We start from the raw sequence: 17,719 nt of genomic DNA, 5'->3' as shown, positions 1-17,719 counted from the left end.
ATAAATAAGAATACATCTTAAATTAACACGTTACATTCACACATTATGCCAACAATAACCGACAACACTGCACACAACGACGAGAGTTTGAATACACAAAAGACTAACACAATACAGGTGTGTGCAGGTGTGGCTACGAACATGACCCTCCCACTGCATGCGGCGAGCCAAACCATGTGACTCGCGAGAGGCGAGCGTTCCGTGACAATTAGTTTGTGTAATAGCCCAATACATAATAAAATATATTTTGCTGTTTTTCACGTGATTGTTTTTTTAATATAAGTGTTGTCTAAGCACTTTTAATGTATGCCATATTAGGACTTGAATTTGCTCTGAGTGGCCTGTCACCTGTTTTTTTTACTTTTTACTGTTTACTCTGTTTAAAGAAACCACGTTCTCTGACCCTGCAAGTGTTCTGTGACACCTATAACTTCACCACTCTCAACCACCTCTCCCCAAACCATGATTTCTGTTAAATTAACCATATGAAGTCATATGAAGTATGCCTACTGTGGGCAGTTTTTTATTTATTTGAATCATTTCATGTTCAAGAACTTACCAGTTCACACACTTTCACAATAAAAAAACAGCTTCTTTGCTTGTTGTCCAATTTTTCTTTGTATATATATTTCACTGGTTTGGCTGGTTGTCTTTGCAACACCTCCAGTCTAAAATCATGTAGGAAATCATCAAAATATTCACTAAACATTTTACTGGAGTTACACATGAACAGAATATATGTTGCTGTTCCTAAAACCAGTACCAGTCATACTTACATACTTGACTGAAGCATTTTGTGTTCATGTCTGCTTTCACACACACCCATGAATGGCATTATTTAATACACCCACACAAGGTTTATGTGGCATTTGTGTATTTAGGGCAGACACACTCCTGGTTTTCTTTTGTTAGGAGACCATTCTGTTTACTGTTTCTGATCTCCTGTGTTCTGCTAGGAACACCCCATGCTAAAGCTAGTCACAGATTTTAGTGACTGCAATGGGTTCTTTTACAAAGACATAGAACCTTGAGGGGTGGATCAAAATGACAAGAAGATCTGTCAGAAATTTTAAAACTTTTTTCTCTTTGCTACACTCTACTAGACCAGCCACAGGATCCCTCTATACAGTGCATACACATTTGACAAGCCATGCACTGAAGAAGAAAAATCTGGATACTCCACTGATCCACAGATACAATCTATACTGCTGTATTAGGCATGTTGTGTCTTTATAACGATCTATAATACAGAACTGCACAGCTGAGAAACTATAAGGGAAATGTCCACCAGAAATGACCAGTCCATCATTTTGATATGCTGATATATGCTGATATATAAGGTCTGAGTGCGTGTATTACAGTAGTCTGTTTGTGAAATGATCTAGGAGGGAAAGCTTAAATTAAATGATCAATTCCCTCGACTATATTCATAAAATACACATCCTCATGTATGCATGGCATGTCTTTGTCATCTTTACTGCAGTAATAGGATGGCAGACTAATGTAATACATCTATTTGGTGGTCTTTAAAGTGGTTTTTACCTTCTATTAAGTAAAATGCACATTTCTTCACAACTGTGTCTAATCAACTTAACTACAATATTTAATTTTTTTAATCTAAAAACACAAAGGCTTTATCGTTTTTGTGAATATCAAAACCATGTTTCTTTTCAATTAAAACACTTTTTAAAAACAATTTTTATATTATTTAACTGGGAGAAAATCAAAATGGAAGGCTAAAGAAAGAAGGAAGAAAACCAAAATGGTTCATTGAGCCGCAGGTACAACATATATTACAACATATATTACAACATGTATTAGAAACTTTCTCAGCCGGTTTGTTCAGGCCTGTATGCTGCAGAACCTTCTGGCAGATGGCAGCCCGGTGAACAGGCCGTGTGCTGGATGGTTCCTGTCTAGCCGGATCTTTTCGATTTTCCTCAAGCAGCGGGACCGATGGATGTCCCGTAAGATTGGAAATGTGCTGCCTATGACGGATTCTGCGGTCCTCACTACTCTCTGATGGGCTTAGCGGCCGCTTGCAGTGCAGCTGCTCTATTGTGCCTGAGTTGGTGAGGATGTCAGGGCGCAGACCAAACACCCCGAGCCTGGAAGAAGAGGTGCTGGTGGGCTGATCTCACCGCTGTGTTGGTGTAGAGGGACCAGGTGAGATCATCAGTGAGGTGTACACTGAGGAATTCAACATTACTGACTTTCCACTTTGGCTCAGTGCAGTGACTTCTCCCCATCTCTAAACCACTTCTATGTCATTGTGAACCGAATGTGGGCAAAAAATAATTATTAAACAATTATATCATGACATGCTTCGCTGTCTACTTCACATTAATACAAGTTAGCAGTGACATGGCTAGGAGGTGTGGATTTGTATTTTTCAAAGGAAACTGTGAGGTCATGGTAAGGGCTGGGAGTTCCTGGGTTGTACAGAAGCTTAGTTTTACTGGGGTTGAGTGGTGTCTGTCATCCATGACAAAATGTCAGTCAAGCATTCTTTGATACATCTGAAACCTGCGTGTCAGAGGAGAGGAAAGAAATAATTATTCGGGTGTCGTCAGCATTGCAGTGGTTGGAGAAGTCATGAGCAGATATAATATCACTAAGAGAAAAAGTATACAAGAGAAGAGAAGAGGACCTAACACTGAGCCCTGGGGGAGTCACCGGGAGTTTTGGCTCCTTCACTGCTCTGAGAGCTGTTTCTGTCAAATGTGCTGGTTTGCAGCCCGACTGATTGGGATCGTGGAGCTGGCTTCTGGGTGAGGAAAAGACATAATTGATTGTACACTGCTTGTTCAAGAACTGTTAAGAGGAAAGAGAAAAGTGATATCAGTCTGTAATTTGTTATGATGAAGCTGACAGGTGTGTCCTTCTTTAAGATTGGCACCACCTTGGCAATTGGTACATGTCCAGAGGATAAGGAGATGTTGATGATGCCAGAGATGAAGAGAAGCAGATCTCAGATCTAGAATGAGGTCCAGGAGTTGAAGGATTTTACCTGAGAAGAGAGGAGAAAAAAGAGAGTTGGATGTAGGAGAGTGAACACTGGATGGAAGAGTGGGAACAGAGGAAAAGGACTGGTGGATTGCTGTAACCTCCTCAAAGAAGGTGCTGAAATCCTCAGCTGTAAGAGATGAGGAAGGAGGGGGAGGAGGACAGTCAAGGAGAGAAGAAAAATACTGAAGAGCTTCTGAGGATCAGATGCCGGTGATTCAAATGTACCTCTGGTGCCAACCCTTACACTGAGAAGTCAGTATTCAGGTGATGATGATCTGATGTGAAGTTCAGGATTGGTGGAGTGCTGGGTTGGGTGACGAACTGCCTGCTGGGTGTTGTAGTGAGATGAGGAATCAGGCGATATGACAGTCGCTCCAACCACGCCTGTGTTAAATACGGTAAAAGATACTATTGGCCATCTATGGCAAAAGACAGGTCATTCATAACTGTAAAATATAATTTAAAAAAATAATTAACATCAATTCCACATTGTTCACAAAGGTTTAATGTCAAACTCCTGAATTAATCCTCTATTAAAAGTATCCAATGTATAAATCCAAAATAACTCTTTGCCATAATTTCTTAGCAGTGTTTCCATCTCTTCTGTTAGGGACGGTCAGCATTGCTCAGCCAATTACTTTAATCAAGCAACACTGCTCCGCCAGTTACCTTAAGCCTTCCCAGGTGGTGTGGAACATTCCATTTTTGGCACTGATGGCAAAACTTCAAGGTTGTTGTATGAATATTGTACATTGTTGTGACAAGTAAATCAGAATCAGAATAAAGCAACATAAAACTCAGTATGTTTATTTAAATCCAATTTTGACCCATACTGAACAATATTTGAAAATTAAGAAATATCTCCAAATATCTTTCCCGTGATATATGACATGGCTGGAGGTGAGTGACACTGGGGCGAGGTAGAACGTAAACAATGAACACAGTTTAGTAAACGGTTCACAAGAATAAAAGGCAATGGACAAACACCTAGAAGCCTTTGGCAGAATGACTTCTGAAGATTTGTTTTGAAATTCCATTCCATGTTCCTTCTAAGAAAAGGGGAACAATGCAACAATAGTTTAAAAAGTTAACATTACTCACAGTACTTTAGTTCCTCTCACATTTTTGAGAGAACAATAATAATAAATAATACATTTGCAATACTTCCAGAATGAAGTCATTAAAATCATAAGAATGAGGTTGTAATATTACAAAAAAGGTTGTAATTTACCAAAATTGTTCGAGAAATAACATAATGACAAAAAGATGTACAACTAGAAAACAGCAATATGAGCAGTCTGTCAGTATGAGGTTGCAGGTAACACAAGATGTTAGCAACACCACGGTCATGGATTCAGTTCCCAGGAGGCACTAATGCGTAATTAAATCATCAATGTAAAATTACACTGACAAGCACACTGCAGCATTATTAGAAGCAATAGCAGCATTCAGAATTTGTCACTTTAAGACCATTAATACACACAGGAAATAAAATGCATACATGATCAATTTTATGTTTGCTGTTACTTCCATTAACTACTTCAAACCAAGTGGTCAAAAATGACAGTCACTTCTGGGTGAGAGTATGCTTGGTGCGATTGTTGCTGCTGCTTCTCACTGGATCTTACAGTTATTGTTGCTGTGTTTTCTTTCCCGAATCTTAATTCTGGATTACATTTTTGGCTTACATCCTTTCTTTTGGTCTCCTGTATACAATACATGACTCCTCACAAGTGTCTTCGTCGCCTGTTCTGTGTGTGTCTTGACCGTACCTGCCTTCCTGCTGCGAGCTCCTTACTAACCTTCACTTTGTCTGCTTGTTTACTGGTTGAGTTTTTAACCGCTGTATAAAGTTGCTGGCTGCCAGGTATTTGGTTGATATGTGTGTCCTTGCTGTTCGTAGGCTAGTTGTTGGTTGGTATAGCTGGATGGCTAATGTAGCATGGTAAGAAGGTCCGAGAGCTTTTTTCTACCGATGCGGACTGGTTCTCTGCCAATAAAGATCTGCCATGATCTTTTCTGGTTGTATGCAGCATCTTTTTACCATTTTTTGCTTTTGAGTGCTTGTGGCTGGCCTTCCTGCCTGTCAGTACTGGGCTATGGTGTTCTGGTACACACCATCACAACTCCACAGCCTCTGTTCCAGTTATGATCTGGAGTCTTCTATCTACATACCATGCCAGTCACTTGACATTGCTTACCAGTTCTCTACGTACCACTCATTTGACTCTGCTATTCTTGTTATCTGGACAAAGGCACCCGGAGAATTAACTTTGAAGTTCTTCACCCTCTTCCTCGCTCCGTTTCCCAGCCCCTTGGGAAAACTCTAGGACTAATCCACTAAACTTTGCATTGCTCAACTGTCGCTCCCTCACAAATAAAGCTTCCATATGCCACAATCTCATTGTTCAAAACTAATTTGACTTATCTTTTCTTACTAAGACTTGGCATAAACCTGGGGACTTCCTATATCTTAATCTACTAACACCCAGTGGCTATAACGATTTGGCTAAGCCCAGAACCCAGGGAAGACTGGTGGTCTGGCTGCTGTCTATATTAACACTCAATGTGCCTGTCTGTACCTTTCATGAGGTATCTGCATTTGAATATCTGGTGCTGAAACTAATTGTCTCCTTACCAGCACTGTTTTTATTAATCTACCGACCACCCAAAACACCATCAGACTTTCTGTCAGAAATCAGTGAACTTCTCACTCTGGCCAGTTCTATGTGTTCATGGGTGTGCTAGGGGACTTTAATATCTATGTGGACTATTTTTCTCTGACTCAACATGTTGATTTTGCTACCCACTCTCATGGTCACACAATAGATCTAATCTGCTCCTCTGGTTTAGATATTACTTCTGTTACTGGATCGCTAGTTGGTATCTCTGATCATAAATTTATTGAAGCCACTGCTAGCAACTCAGTTACTCGGCCATGTACAAAACCTCTCATCTCTTTCTGTAATATTAAAGCTATTGATCCTCTCACTTTCTCTGCTCATCTCTGCTCTGCTCCTCTGATGTCTATTTCAAAAGTCTCCTCTCCTGATGATATTCTCTCTATATATAATAATTCCATCTCCGATCTACTTGAACAGGTAGCACCTACATTCAAAGCTCTGCATGGTGTTGCACCTCCCTACCTAGCTGAACTCCAACACTCATATACCCATAAACGTGGGTCCTCCTTAAATGTCCTCCATAAATGAAGGTCTCCTTTCCATCCTCAAGTTTACATTTGCCCCTGTAGGAGGCAGATCTTTAATGTCATGGCCCCAAAATTATGGAACATTTTACCTCAATCTCTCTCTCTCTGCTCTCCACTTCCCTCTTTTAAATCATAACTTAAAACGTATCTCTTTTCTCAAAATTTCTCATAATATCTTTCTCTTCATAGTTATTCATTAATGTGTTGAATTTGTCAGTTCTTTTTTTTTTCTCTCTCTCCATCTTTATTTTAAAGCGACCTGGAGTCTGTGAAAGGCGGTATAAAAATTTAACTTATTAAAATATCCTAAACACATCAGAAGTGGGGATAATGAAAACAGTGGGGCTCAAACTGCCCATTTTGATATTTACACTGAGTGTGACAGCAGCAAAACTCCCAGAGCGAGATGGTAATGAGCTGTAATGTTTGTTATACTTCTTTCTTATTTTGGCTGAATCACAAGTGTTTGGGCATTGAAATGTGTTGCTTTAAGTAACGCACCAAGTACTATGGTAGCAACATCTGACCAGATTCATTAGTCTGATGTTGAAGATAAAGGGGAGAGTGCAAAGAGAAAGGTTCCATGGGGATCTTTTGGTGGGTTTTGCTGAAGAAAAAGGCTCAGAACTGAATGTTAGATCATTATCTATCACAAAGGGAGTGTGTGAAAACTTGTTCGATGTGCACGGTTTTATTATTATTTAAGCCTTCTACAATTTGTTGCCAAAAATGCTAAAAGGTGTAGGTCTGTGGAGATGGGCCAGTCTTTATTACAAATGTCTTTATCTAGATGACAATAAATCAGTCATTGGTCCATGAAAAATATTAACAGGAAATATTAAGAGTATTGTGCCTCATGCAAAAAGGAAAAGTCAGTTTTCCATGATAGGGGCCCCATCTTGGAATTAGATTTGATAATTTACTCAAATATTGTATAAATAGGCAAGTAAAAAAAAAAAAGTTATCAAAATGAATGAAATTTGCGAAGAAAGTAATTTCATTAAACCATTAGTTAACTTGAATAATGCCGTAAATTCCATAATTGTAAATAAACATAATTACAAACACTTATTGCTTGTGTAACAATAAAATGAATAAACATGTTCTTAAAGAATGTCTGGTTCTCACTGGATGTCAATGTAGATTTCTACAGGATTTATCTGATACAGAAATTGCTGATTCAGATTACAAACTCTAATTACTGTCATGGTTCTCTACTGTGCCATTGTAGTTCCCATGCAGCCAGTCCCTCATGGTCTCATGTTTATTTCGCCTCCACTTTGGTCCACTTTAGATAAAATCCTAGAATGAAATGACACGTGAGGCTTACAGCTCTCGTCCCAACTCCCTACTCTTCCCACCCTTACATCCCAAACATTTAAACAGTTGTGATTGGCCCAGCCCTGTGAACCCTCCAGGCACTGAAAAGGGGGCTTGTCCATTTCTGGTTTCACTTTCACTTTCCATTTCTGCGTCCCAGTTTGAACTGCTCCCAGACCCTCATGATAGCACCTGTCCTTGTGATAGCCAAACAATGTTTCGTGAAATAGAGACAATATTGAGTGTGTTCATTGAAAAATAAGTAGCCCCGGCCTCACTTCTACAGCAATGGGGTCTGACAGAGACCTCTAATGCAGCAATACCCAAGGCCTGAAGCTTTGCTTCTGATGAACTTCTGGAATAAGTATGTGTGAGCATTTACTGTAGGAGTGTAAACAGCTCACTCACACATTGTAGCTCAATATTAGCAGACTCATGATTCAAGTGGGGAGCTATTAGCACTCGAGTAGTTTTTGTGTGAATCACTGAAAGGCAGCTGCTATTTAAGCAGAATGGCCCTCAAGCAGCTACTGAGAATATACAGCTGGTTATTTAGAGTGATGGATGTTTTTACTATGAGACTGTTGGTTATTTATTTATTTTTTGCCAGTTTATTGATCTTATTAATTAGGTCATATTACTTGATCTGTGCTTATATTAAATTAATAAAAATGTGACAAGATTTTATTAATTGCAGAATGAAAACTTAACTTTACTGAATTGCTTTAACATAGAAATGAAAAACAGGGCAAACAACACTTTAGCAGAAATCCTGGGCAAGGATATAAAAACAAGAAAAAATAACAGCATAAGAATTTCAATCATCTGAAGCCCCTGATTAGAACTTTTGAGAGACAATTTTGAGTGGTGCACAGGGCTTCCAGTGTTTGGTTCTTCTCCGTCATGTTATGGATGAGTTGTGGTATGCCTTTAGTAGAGAGGAGCTGGTTTATTCTACTGCCTTCATCACTTCCTCCATCACCTTCATCACTGGTTCCTGGAGGATGAATCTGCAAGTGTGACACACAGCTACTCTGGTCTTCCCACTCAGATCACTCAGGAGGTGGACGGCTCTTCTCGCTTTCATCTGGAACTTAGCCACAACTTCTCTGTTGTCCCTCACCTGCTGGATTTCTTTATGGATGTGCCTCACCTCATTATGTTTCTGTCTGATGTTTCTAACTGGAAAATCTTGGACTCAGTCAGAAACTTTATTTTTATACTTTTCTATTTTACACTCAGCCTTTCTCACCTCCTCTTCACTTTCCCTGATAGCATCTGAAACCTGAGACGTTTCCACTGTTCCATTGATTGCTATGATAGAATCAAAAGGTAGGGATCTCACCTCACCAATAAGGTCTTTAGCTTTTATAATAGTTTGTCCATGCTACATATTAAACCATTTAAGTAATGTAATTCTCAACAGCAATCCATCCAACAACTGGTATTAGTGTCACTCCCAGCCCAATGCGTCTTTTAATTTTAGCTCTATAGTACTTCTTTTCTTGTCTTTGAGGTGTTGCATTTATTGATTTTAAAGCTGATGTGATCTGCTTCAAATTGTCTTTAGAATTTGTCAGTAATTTTCCATTATACCTCTGCTCCATTCTCATGTCTTCTAAGGTATGTTCAGTATGCCTCATCTCCAGTTCAAGTTTTCCCTCACCTACTGTATGTCTCTCAAGGTTTTTATCCAGACTCTTCAGCCCTGTACTGGCTGCCTGTTCAGACTCCTCCAGACTATGCTGTGTCTGCACCATCTGCTGTCTGATGGAGCTGTAGTTGGAGCACTGCCCACTAATGGGATCTACATCTCCAACTATGAGGAACTCAAAGACTCTGGTGAGAGAGCAGATTCCATCCTTCAGAGGAATGATAACAGCCTCGACTGTGTTCTTCACAACACTGTGAAAAAGATAAAAGTGAGAAGTTCTAACTAATAACTCATTGTTGCATTTTTATTGTAGTGATTTCATTTTGTTCTTTTATTATTCCCTTTTGCTTTCAAAATGGGAGCAGTTGACATTCCAATGGCCCCTTCCCAAACAATAATTAGAGCCAATCTGGATCTGAATTTCCCAGCAGACATTCATTAATCATCCCAGCCAGTGAACCGGTGAGTCCTTTAACAAAGCGAGGGCAAAAATCTCCCATTTGGCCATGTTTGTTAGCAAACATTCCTAGCCTTATGCTTTTTATGCTGCCTCAGATGCTCACATTACATTCACTGACATATGTTGTAATTTGTTCAGGAAGAGTTCTTTGGAACTGCTCAAGTAACGCTAACATCACATTGTTATATGTTTCAGCCTGCAACGCAACACACCAATGAGTACACAATAACCATACTGTCTTGGACTTGTGAGCACTGGACCAACCAGCTATGTGTTTCCTGTACAAATAATTCGGCATCCTTCCAATGTGCACCAATGTTTGGGTCCAACAACTGATAACACTTGTGAACACCCAAATGCTAAGCTAGACATAGCCAAGCTCTGGTTCAGTTTTGCTTTTACTGTGTTGACCATTTATTGTTTCAAATTGCTAATTTCAGTGTTCAGTCAATTAATTTACAACTGACGCCTCTGAGGGAGAAATGTTGATATTGGTGTGTTTTCTTTGCTTTTTCTTTTTTCTTGCCGATTGTGGTGACGGTAAGGAGTAACTCCACATAACTCCTGATTACAAGTCAAGTACCATAACCACTGAGCAACCACTGCCCCTTACATTGTGTAAGTATTGGAGAAACTAATCAGATGTGCGTTAAAAACAAGTAAAGAAAAGCTTCGTCAGTCTGGCCTCATCAGTCGAGACTGTTCAGCGACACATTAGATGCGCATCTCTAACTGCGTTTAAACCAAAAACTGAAAGTGTTGTCGCGAGCGCACGCACCCTCCCACCCAACCCCGCCCTACAATCGCTTAAATAAAAGGACTTAAAATGATAAAAGGACGTCAGAAGTGCTTCGCTCATGTAAACATGCGTGTCTGGCGACTTAAACGAAGACCGTTCACCCGAGCAAGTGCGGTGAGATTAAATTAACTCACTTTGCGAAATTAATTCATGTTGAAATTATTTGTTGTTGCATGCTATGTGCGAGTCGTCGCGTGGGTATCAGTGAGCTCCAGCATGTGCTGTGTAAAATCTTGTCTAATACAAATTGGTATTTTTGAACCGGGCACCTTTTCCGTATTTTATTCGACCTCCTCCGCTGTGACGAGGGCAGTGAGGGAGCGAGACGCACGTGCGAGTTTAGGGTGACTATTCTCCATAGCGAGAAAAAGGCACTGCGGCGTAGGATGCGGTGTGTGTGTGTGTGTGTGTGTGTGCACTCACGACTGAGTGCCTGGCAGATTATGACGCATCTTTTTTTTGCTTTGTGAGGAGCCTGCATCTGCCGAATGAAAGCAATCGAATGAAAAAGCCAAAGCTCCCTCTGCTTTAATAATAAACGTAATGTTTCTTTTTATATCAGCATAATGTGAGCCACATCTCATCTGGGTAAGCAGGATACCTAAGAACCCATTGAACTTTACACGGAAGTAATATTTAAAGAGGAAATGTGATCTATTAATATATTTTGGTATGACTGCTTCTCCATAGGATCAGTCAGTCAAGGCTGTTATCATTCCTCTGAAGGATGGCATCTGCTCTCTCACCAGAGTCTACGAATTCCTCATAGATGCAGATGTAGATCCCATTAGTGGACAGTGCTCCAACTACAGCTCCATCAGACAGCAGATAGTGCAGACCCAGCAAAGTCTGGAGGAATCAGAACAGGCAGCCAGTACAGGACTGAAGAGTCTGGATGAACACCTTGAGAGAGTTACAGTACTTGAGGGAAAACTTGAAGTGGAGATGAGAAATACAGAAAGCACCTTAGGTAACTTGGAAATAGAGCAGAAAACTAATGTAAAGTTACTGAATGACTCTCAAAATGCTTTGGATCAGTCTAGACACAATCTGGATTTAGCTGAAGAAACTCTCCGTATTCAGGAAAAGAGGAGACGTGATGCTGAGATAGTAACAGGAGTGGGCGCAGGACTGTTAATAATTCCAGTTGTTGGATGGATTGCTGGTGAGAAATTACAGTTATTATTAAGTAAACTACATAGCATGTAGTTAAGATTTTTTTTAGAAGCTTACACTTTACATGTGACCATAAGGTCAAATATTTAATTCACCCTCCGTCTGTGCAGGGGCTGTCATGGCATCTGTTGGTGCAGTAGAAATGTCTCAAGCTTCAGATGGTATCAGAGTGGCTAAAGAAGAGTTGAACAAGTCTGAGTCTGAAGTAGAAAAGTACAAAAGTAAAGTTTCTGACTATGATTCCAAGATTCAACAGCTGAAGCTCAACATCAGTCAGACGCATGATAACGTGAAGCAGATCCATGAAGAGATGCAACTGGTGAAGGAACAGAGAGAAGGTGTGGCTGAGTTCCAGAGGAAAGTGAGAAGAGCCGTCCACCTCCTGAGTGTTCTGAGTGGGAAGACCAGAGTGGCTGAGTGTCACACTCGCAGATTTATCCTCCAGGAACCAGTGATGAAGGTGATGGAGGAAGTGATGGAGGCAGCAGGACAAATCACCGAGAATGAGCTCCTGTGTACTGAAGGCGTTCCACAACTCATCAATACCATGAGAGAGACTCACCAAAGACTGTCAGCATTATGTACCTCAAACAGCAGTTCTGAATACCCATTTCTGGTGCATTAAATTCTTATAATCCTTCTTTTATTTCTTTATTTCTTCCTTTCCTTGGCTATTTGTTCAAATGTTCATATTTCTTGGTTTTAGGGTGCTGTTCAGTTTTCTTGATGAAGAATAATATGCTTTTATCAATAATGCCATTTTCATTCTGCAATTATTGAAATGTTTTATGAACTTTCTTTAACACAGTTTAAAAATATATAACGATTTCAAAATAAAATATCCATCACTCTAAATAACTAGCAATCTACCCTCCATCACTTTGTATCCTTTGTGACTTGATGCCCATTTTGAACAAACAGCAGCTCTTTCTAAGACACACACACAAAAGCCACCTTATACAGAATAGCTTCATCCTTCTTTCACACTTATAACTAATATTCTTGCTTACTTTATAAACTTGTTTTATGAGTTGTTAGCTAGTGGCAGGAACCTCTTATCTTGGTGTGTTACTATAATTTATATACCTTCTGCACGTTTTTTAAAATTTCATGCATTTTACAGTTAATAAACCTTTATCAAAAAGAAAACTTAATGTGTCATTTTCTGATTAAACAGCCAACTGAATTTGCCAACACCACGTCTACTAGCTCCCAATGCAAGCTGAAGCAGCTCACGGCTTCAATGATTTTGAAAGCTTTTCCAAAGTGCACGTTTGGCTGCACTGCACATGTGTATGTAACGGAATGCTCCCCTTCCCCCTTATCATGTGGTACGGCCTGCCACATGCATGTGGAGTCGTCATTGTTGACTGTTTGTCAAGACTGCCCCTTGTCTTTTGCTACACCCCCTTGATAGCACACACCTGAACCTTGTTATACGGTTCACCCATGTATGTATTTACACCCGTGTGTGTAAAAGAGTTTTCAGCAGTAATTACACAGGTATTTTAAAGCAGAGCTAAACAGTATAGCGGTAGTGAAACCAGTATAGCGGGAGTTCAACGGCACGAAACTGTAAACCTGACAACGGTGGAGAAAATTCCTGAGCATAGGAGATTACTGTGCGCACACACACACCTAAGCTCATGCAGTCATGGTGAAAACATTCTTCTCGAAAGTACGATCATTCCTTCTGGCTCTTGTACTGACTGACATCACTAGTGCTGAAAAGCATCACAATTAATGCACGACTTCATTCTTTCCCCCTCAGATGTCCTACCAGGCTTACAGCAGGTCTATCTACTGAACTCACCCACGTGTGTGTGTGTGTAAGGGTGATGCACACAGACAACATTCAGCTGGGTATATATCTCCTTCCAAATGACCCTTATATGACTACGACCCCCTCATCTCTCTCGCTGTTTAACTCACTCTGTCTCTTCCTCTCCTCTTGTGCTGCCAGCCTCTCCCTTCACTTCTGTCCATTCTTTTATCTCTGTGTTGAGTCTGTTGTCTCTCTGATACTAGAGAGAGAGAGTACACAGCCTCTTTCCTCCTGAATTGATCGTGGGGTTTCATTGTCATGAAACCACCATGCACTAGATGGTGGTTAACGTTACTTTAGTTGTTCATATTTTTAGAGGTAGAAGCAAAGCGTCAACAGGGAGCAGCCTTGCAGGTGAAACCCCGCCCCTAAACCGCTCGCTACAGGGTTATGGAGGTTCAGTGCCTTCTCCGGCAGTCTTGAATCGTTGGAATGGTACAATTGGCTGCCTGGACCAATGCTAAGCTCGCAGCAGAACACAGATCTGGTCTAGGGTGAAAAAAAAAAAAAAAATAGACGAGGACCACATCCCGTTTCAGAGATGCAGGACATACACATGTTCACTCTCAACCAGGCTTATAAAAAACACACATGCATGCACCCCCAGAGAGGGACTGCTGCAGTAACTGCATTGTTTGTGAGGTATATCTGACTGTACAGCAGGGTATGTGTAACTAAAGGGCAGAGCTACTTACTGCTTAAAAGGTGAGGAACATTTCACAGTCTCCCACAAGTCTTACTCACAAAACACAAATTCATCTTTCTACTGCTGTGAGCATAGGGCACTCTTCTTTTTGCTTGTGTGTGTGTGTGTGAATGCATTCTTGTAAAGGTCACCGTCATGGAAACGAGAATGTGGGTTTCATATTGACACAAAAGTCTCCAGGCCACAAAAAGAGTTGTGTGAAGGGGCTTCAGTGTGTGTAAAAAGCTGTTTGAGGAATCAGACAGAATGCAAAGTGTATGAGTTTGCATATAGTTTGCATGAGTTTCTATATAAAGTAGATCTAATTTATACAAGAAAACAATGTTTCTGATCTCCACGGTGCCCATAACTATGACCCAAGACACAAACAGACATGTTTAAAGCATGCTCAAAGCTGCACACTGCCATGGTTACATTGCGAGGAATGTGAGAGATAGCAACAAATTGCTGGTGTTATTTCACTCAGTACTGAAGGGCCTCACTGAAGCAACAGCCTTTAAAGTCAACTCACACAGAGTTTCCAGCACACAGAACCCACCTGGATGAGGAAACAACTGAGACCACCTTGACCTTTCACCTTACTTGACTGGCACGTAAGACTGTTCCACATTTGAATGATGAAGGTCAGAGTATGTGGTGGTGTTCTGCCTGGCCCGGGGTTTCAGAAGATGTGCCTACGGCCTGTGCACAAGCAAACGAACAAGTGCAGTTGTGTCCATGACAAAAAACAGCCCTTAAAGTGAAAACCCTAGCAGCAAACCCCAAGGAGAAAAACACAACCAAACAAACCAGATAAAATCCCACGTCAGAGGTATACCTAGCTGAAAAGTGCTCACTTATAAAAAGTTCTCCACCACACTCTCCTCACATTCAGTTGTTTCACACTTTCCATGTGTCACTCACACATCTGCCCTGCAGGCCAGTCACACTTCTACCCCTCAGCAGGGTCACACTGGGCCTTACGCCACCCCCTCACAGCAGTGCGGGTTTCGTAACCATGGACACACTCCTGAAGGCCTCTCAGTGCCATCACACTTCACCATTTGTGAAGCGTTTTACGTGTTAGAGTGCAAGGAGTGAACACCAGGGCTCCGTCAGCACCAAGTGCAAGGAGTGAACACCAGGGCTCCGTCAGCACCAAGTGCAAGGCGTGAACACCAGGGCTCCATTAGCACCAAGTCGACACAATGTACAGGCCACCACGAGATGTGTTTTAGCATTTATGATTATTTCTCAGTCTCAACAGAAGTCTCAAACAAAGTACAGGAAATATGTATACAAAATAAAAAAGACAATTTTCAGAACACAATTGCTTCTGCAGGCATATAGTGTGACCTCTGTTTGCATTAAGCATATTTTGAACTCTGTGAGACTGTCCTGAGATTTTCAGATGGCATTTTCTGGTACCATTCAGTGTGTGTATATATATATATATATATATATATATATATATAAATATATATATATATATATATAAATATATATATATATATATAAATATATATATATATAAATATATAAATATATATATATATAAATATATATATATATATATAAATATATAAATATATAAATATATAAATATATATATATAAATATATATATATATATATATATATATATATATAAATATATAAATATATATATAAATATATAAATATATATATATATATATATACATATATATATATATATACATATATATATATATATACATATATATATACATATATATATACATACACATACTGAGTGCCTGGCAAATGACACATCTTTTTTTGGTTTGTGAGGAGCCTGCATCTGCCAAGTAAAAGCAAGCTAATGAATGAAAGAAAAGCCAAAATTCCCTCAGCTTGAATAAACATTATTAATAAATAAAGAACTGCACAGAAACTACACATTTCAACATGGTACTGTGAAGGAAATATTGTTGTGTTTCTTTCTCCATCATTGTAAAGCGTGAGAAAGCTTAGCATAAGATTAGAAGAACAGGACGTTCCCTAGAGAACATCCTTGAAGAAATGCACTCCTTCCAAGGAGATATCTGGTCTCAGCAGAAGCAAACCCTCCCTCGTTCTCTCGAACGCTACGGCTATTATATAAGGGGAGGGAAATCACCCAAAGGGGAGCGAAGCAAATAGGCACGCTCATTTTTTGAAACTAATAACTCAATAAAATCTTCTTATCCACATCTGACTCCTTGTTTGCTGAATTTCCACCACAGAATTTGGCGTAGTCGGCAGGATCAGCGAGAGGCACCATGCGGGGCAGCGGTGACTAAACTTCGAGGACGCTCCTCAGAGAGAGAACTGAGCTGGAGAAAGAGGGAAACCCACAAGAATACGGGAAAGTACCTAACCAGGGAGTGACGTCCCGCTTGACTCCGGTGGTGTGCTCCGCCTGATCTAACGAACATAAAGTAAGTGGTGAAGTTCAGTAATTCAATCCTAGAAGAAAGTGACGTAGTGATCCGCCTGAGTCTACCCTGGGGTGGGTCTGTAAAGTAGCATAGTATATGAGATACTAGGGCTTAAAAATAGGGTCTAGAGGACTCCGGAGTCTGGGACTCCGCCAGCCTAAGAGAATAGGCACACTGAGTAGACGTACTAGTGTAAGAAATAGGCCCGGGCCGACAGAACACCCCGCAGGGAAAGGAGTGGACTCAGTATACTAGCACGATTTGCTGGAGCGGAACTAATCCATATCGGGGGTAGACGGTGTGGATAAGATAAAAAATAGGAAAATTGTAGAGAGTAGGTAAGTTTCCTTTGTTCGTTTGTTGCCTGAATCCAAAAGTAAAAAAAAAAAAAAAAAAAAAGAATGGGTGCGGGCAATAGTAAGGAGTATGAGTTCGGTAAGGACAAGTTCTCCAGTAGCCTATTCTTTCAAATGAGTAAAGATTATGGGGAACATGTAAACAAACATGTCCCGTTTTGGATTAAACATTATGGGTTTAATACCTCAGGGACGCTGAGTGTTGCATACCTGTTAAAATTAAGAGAGTCGAGGTCAAACCTAGAGAAGCTGATAAGAAAGCACGGAAATATTTTTGACAAAAACAGTGAGGATATGCTAGAAAAGGCAAAAATGTGGTTAGAAGAAGCTGAGAAAAGGCAGAAGAAACAGGAAGGGCAAAAGAAATGTAATAATGAAGTGTCTCAGTGTGTTTCCTTAGCTGATCCTGACCTCGATGCCGCCCCGCCGAGAGCCCCCCAGCTGATTCAACAACCACAAGCATCAGGAAACCCACCTCCTTATCCCGAACCAGGGACTTCATCGCTAACATCAAAGCCGTCTCCATATGACGAACCAAGACGGCAACTGGAGACAACCTCACCAGTGGCTCATCACACTCGAAGTCACGCCACTATAAAGCCATCCGCAGGGCCTGACAGAGGCTATGCCCCACAGTTCTCGATGGTGGAAGTGTCAGGACCTGAGGGAGTGATTATGGTCCACCGTCACTGGACTACAGACGACATCATGAAAGCGGCCGACGGCCTGAGCAAGCCAGGTGACATCGGCGGACGACGCTTCGGACAAGAACTGATGGCATTCG

The 17,719-nt window shown here is 40.6% G+C and overlaps 1 protein-coding gene and 1 long non-coding RNA gene across 4 annotated transcripts in view; one reads left to right on the top strand and one right to left on the bottom strand.

The window, feature by feature from the left end:
• Positions 1-496: 496 nt before the first annotated feature.
• Positions 497-17,719, bottom strand: part of LOC145658642 (uncharacterized) — a 24,772-nt gene continuing 7,549 nt past the window's right edge. The window contains exons 2-7 of one of the 3 annotated variants that reach the window (XR_014124320.1): positions 14,699-14,841; positions 3,997-4,058; positions 3,235-3,393; positions 2,903-3,010; positions 2,651-2,767; positions 497-2,526 (exon numbers count right to left, since the gene is read on the bottom strand). This is a non-coding gene — a long non-coding RNA (uncharacterized LOC145658642). The remainder of the gene's footprint in view (positions 2,527-2,650; positions 2,768-2,902; positions 3,011-3,234; positions 3,394-3,996; positions 4,059-14,698; positions 14,842-17,719) is intronic. The other 2 variants (XR_014124322.1, XR_014124321.1) reach the window with 2 other exon arrangements.
• On the top strand, positions 11,022-12,778 carry LOC145658641 (uncharacterized). The gene is made up of 3 exons (XM_081716666.1): positions 11,022-11,041; positions 11,144-11,618; positions 11,740-12,778. The coding sequence occupies exons 2-3, from the start codon at positions 11,399-11,401 to the stop codon at positions 12,252-12,254; spliced, it is 735 nt and encodes a 244-aa protein (XP_081572792.1). The 5' UTR covers positions 11,022-11,041; positions 11,144-11,398; the 3' UTR covers positions 12,255-12,778.

The sequence above is a fragment of the Electrophorus electricus genome, chromosome 6 (genome assembly GCF_041902795.1).
Source record: "Electrophorus electricus isolate QZ-2024a chromosome 6, ASM4190279v1, whole genome shotgun sequence".
Lineage (NCBI taxonomy): Eukaryota > Metazoa > Chordata > Actinopteri > Gymnotiformes > Gymnotidae > Electrophorus > Electrophorus electricus.
The sequence above is the reverse complement of the archived record's forward strand: the minus strand, read 5'-3'. Positions and strand labels throughout refer to the sequence as shown.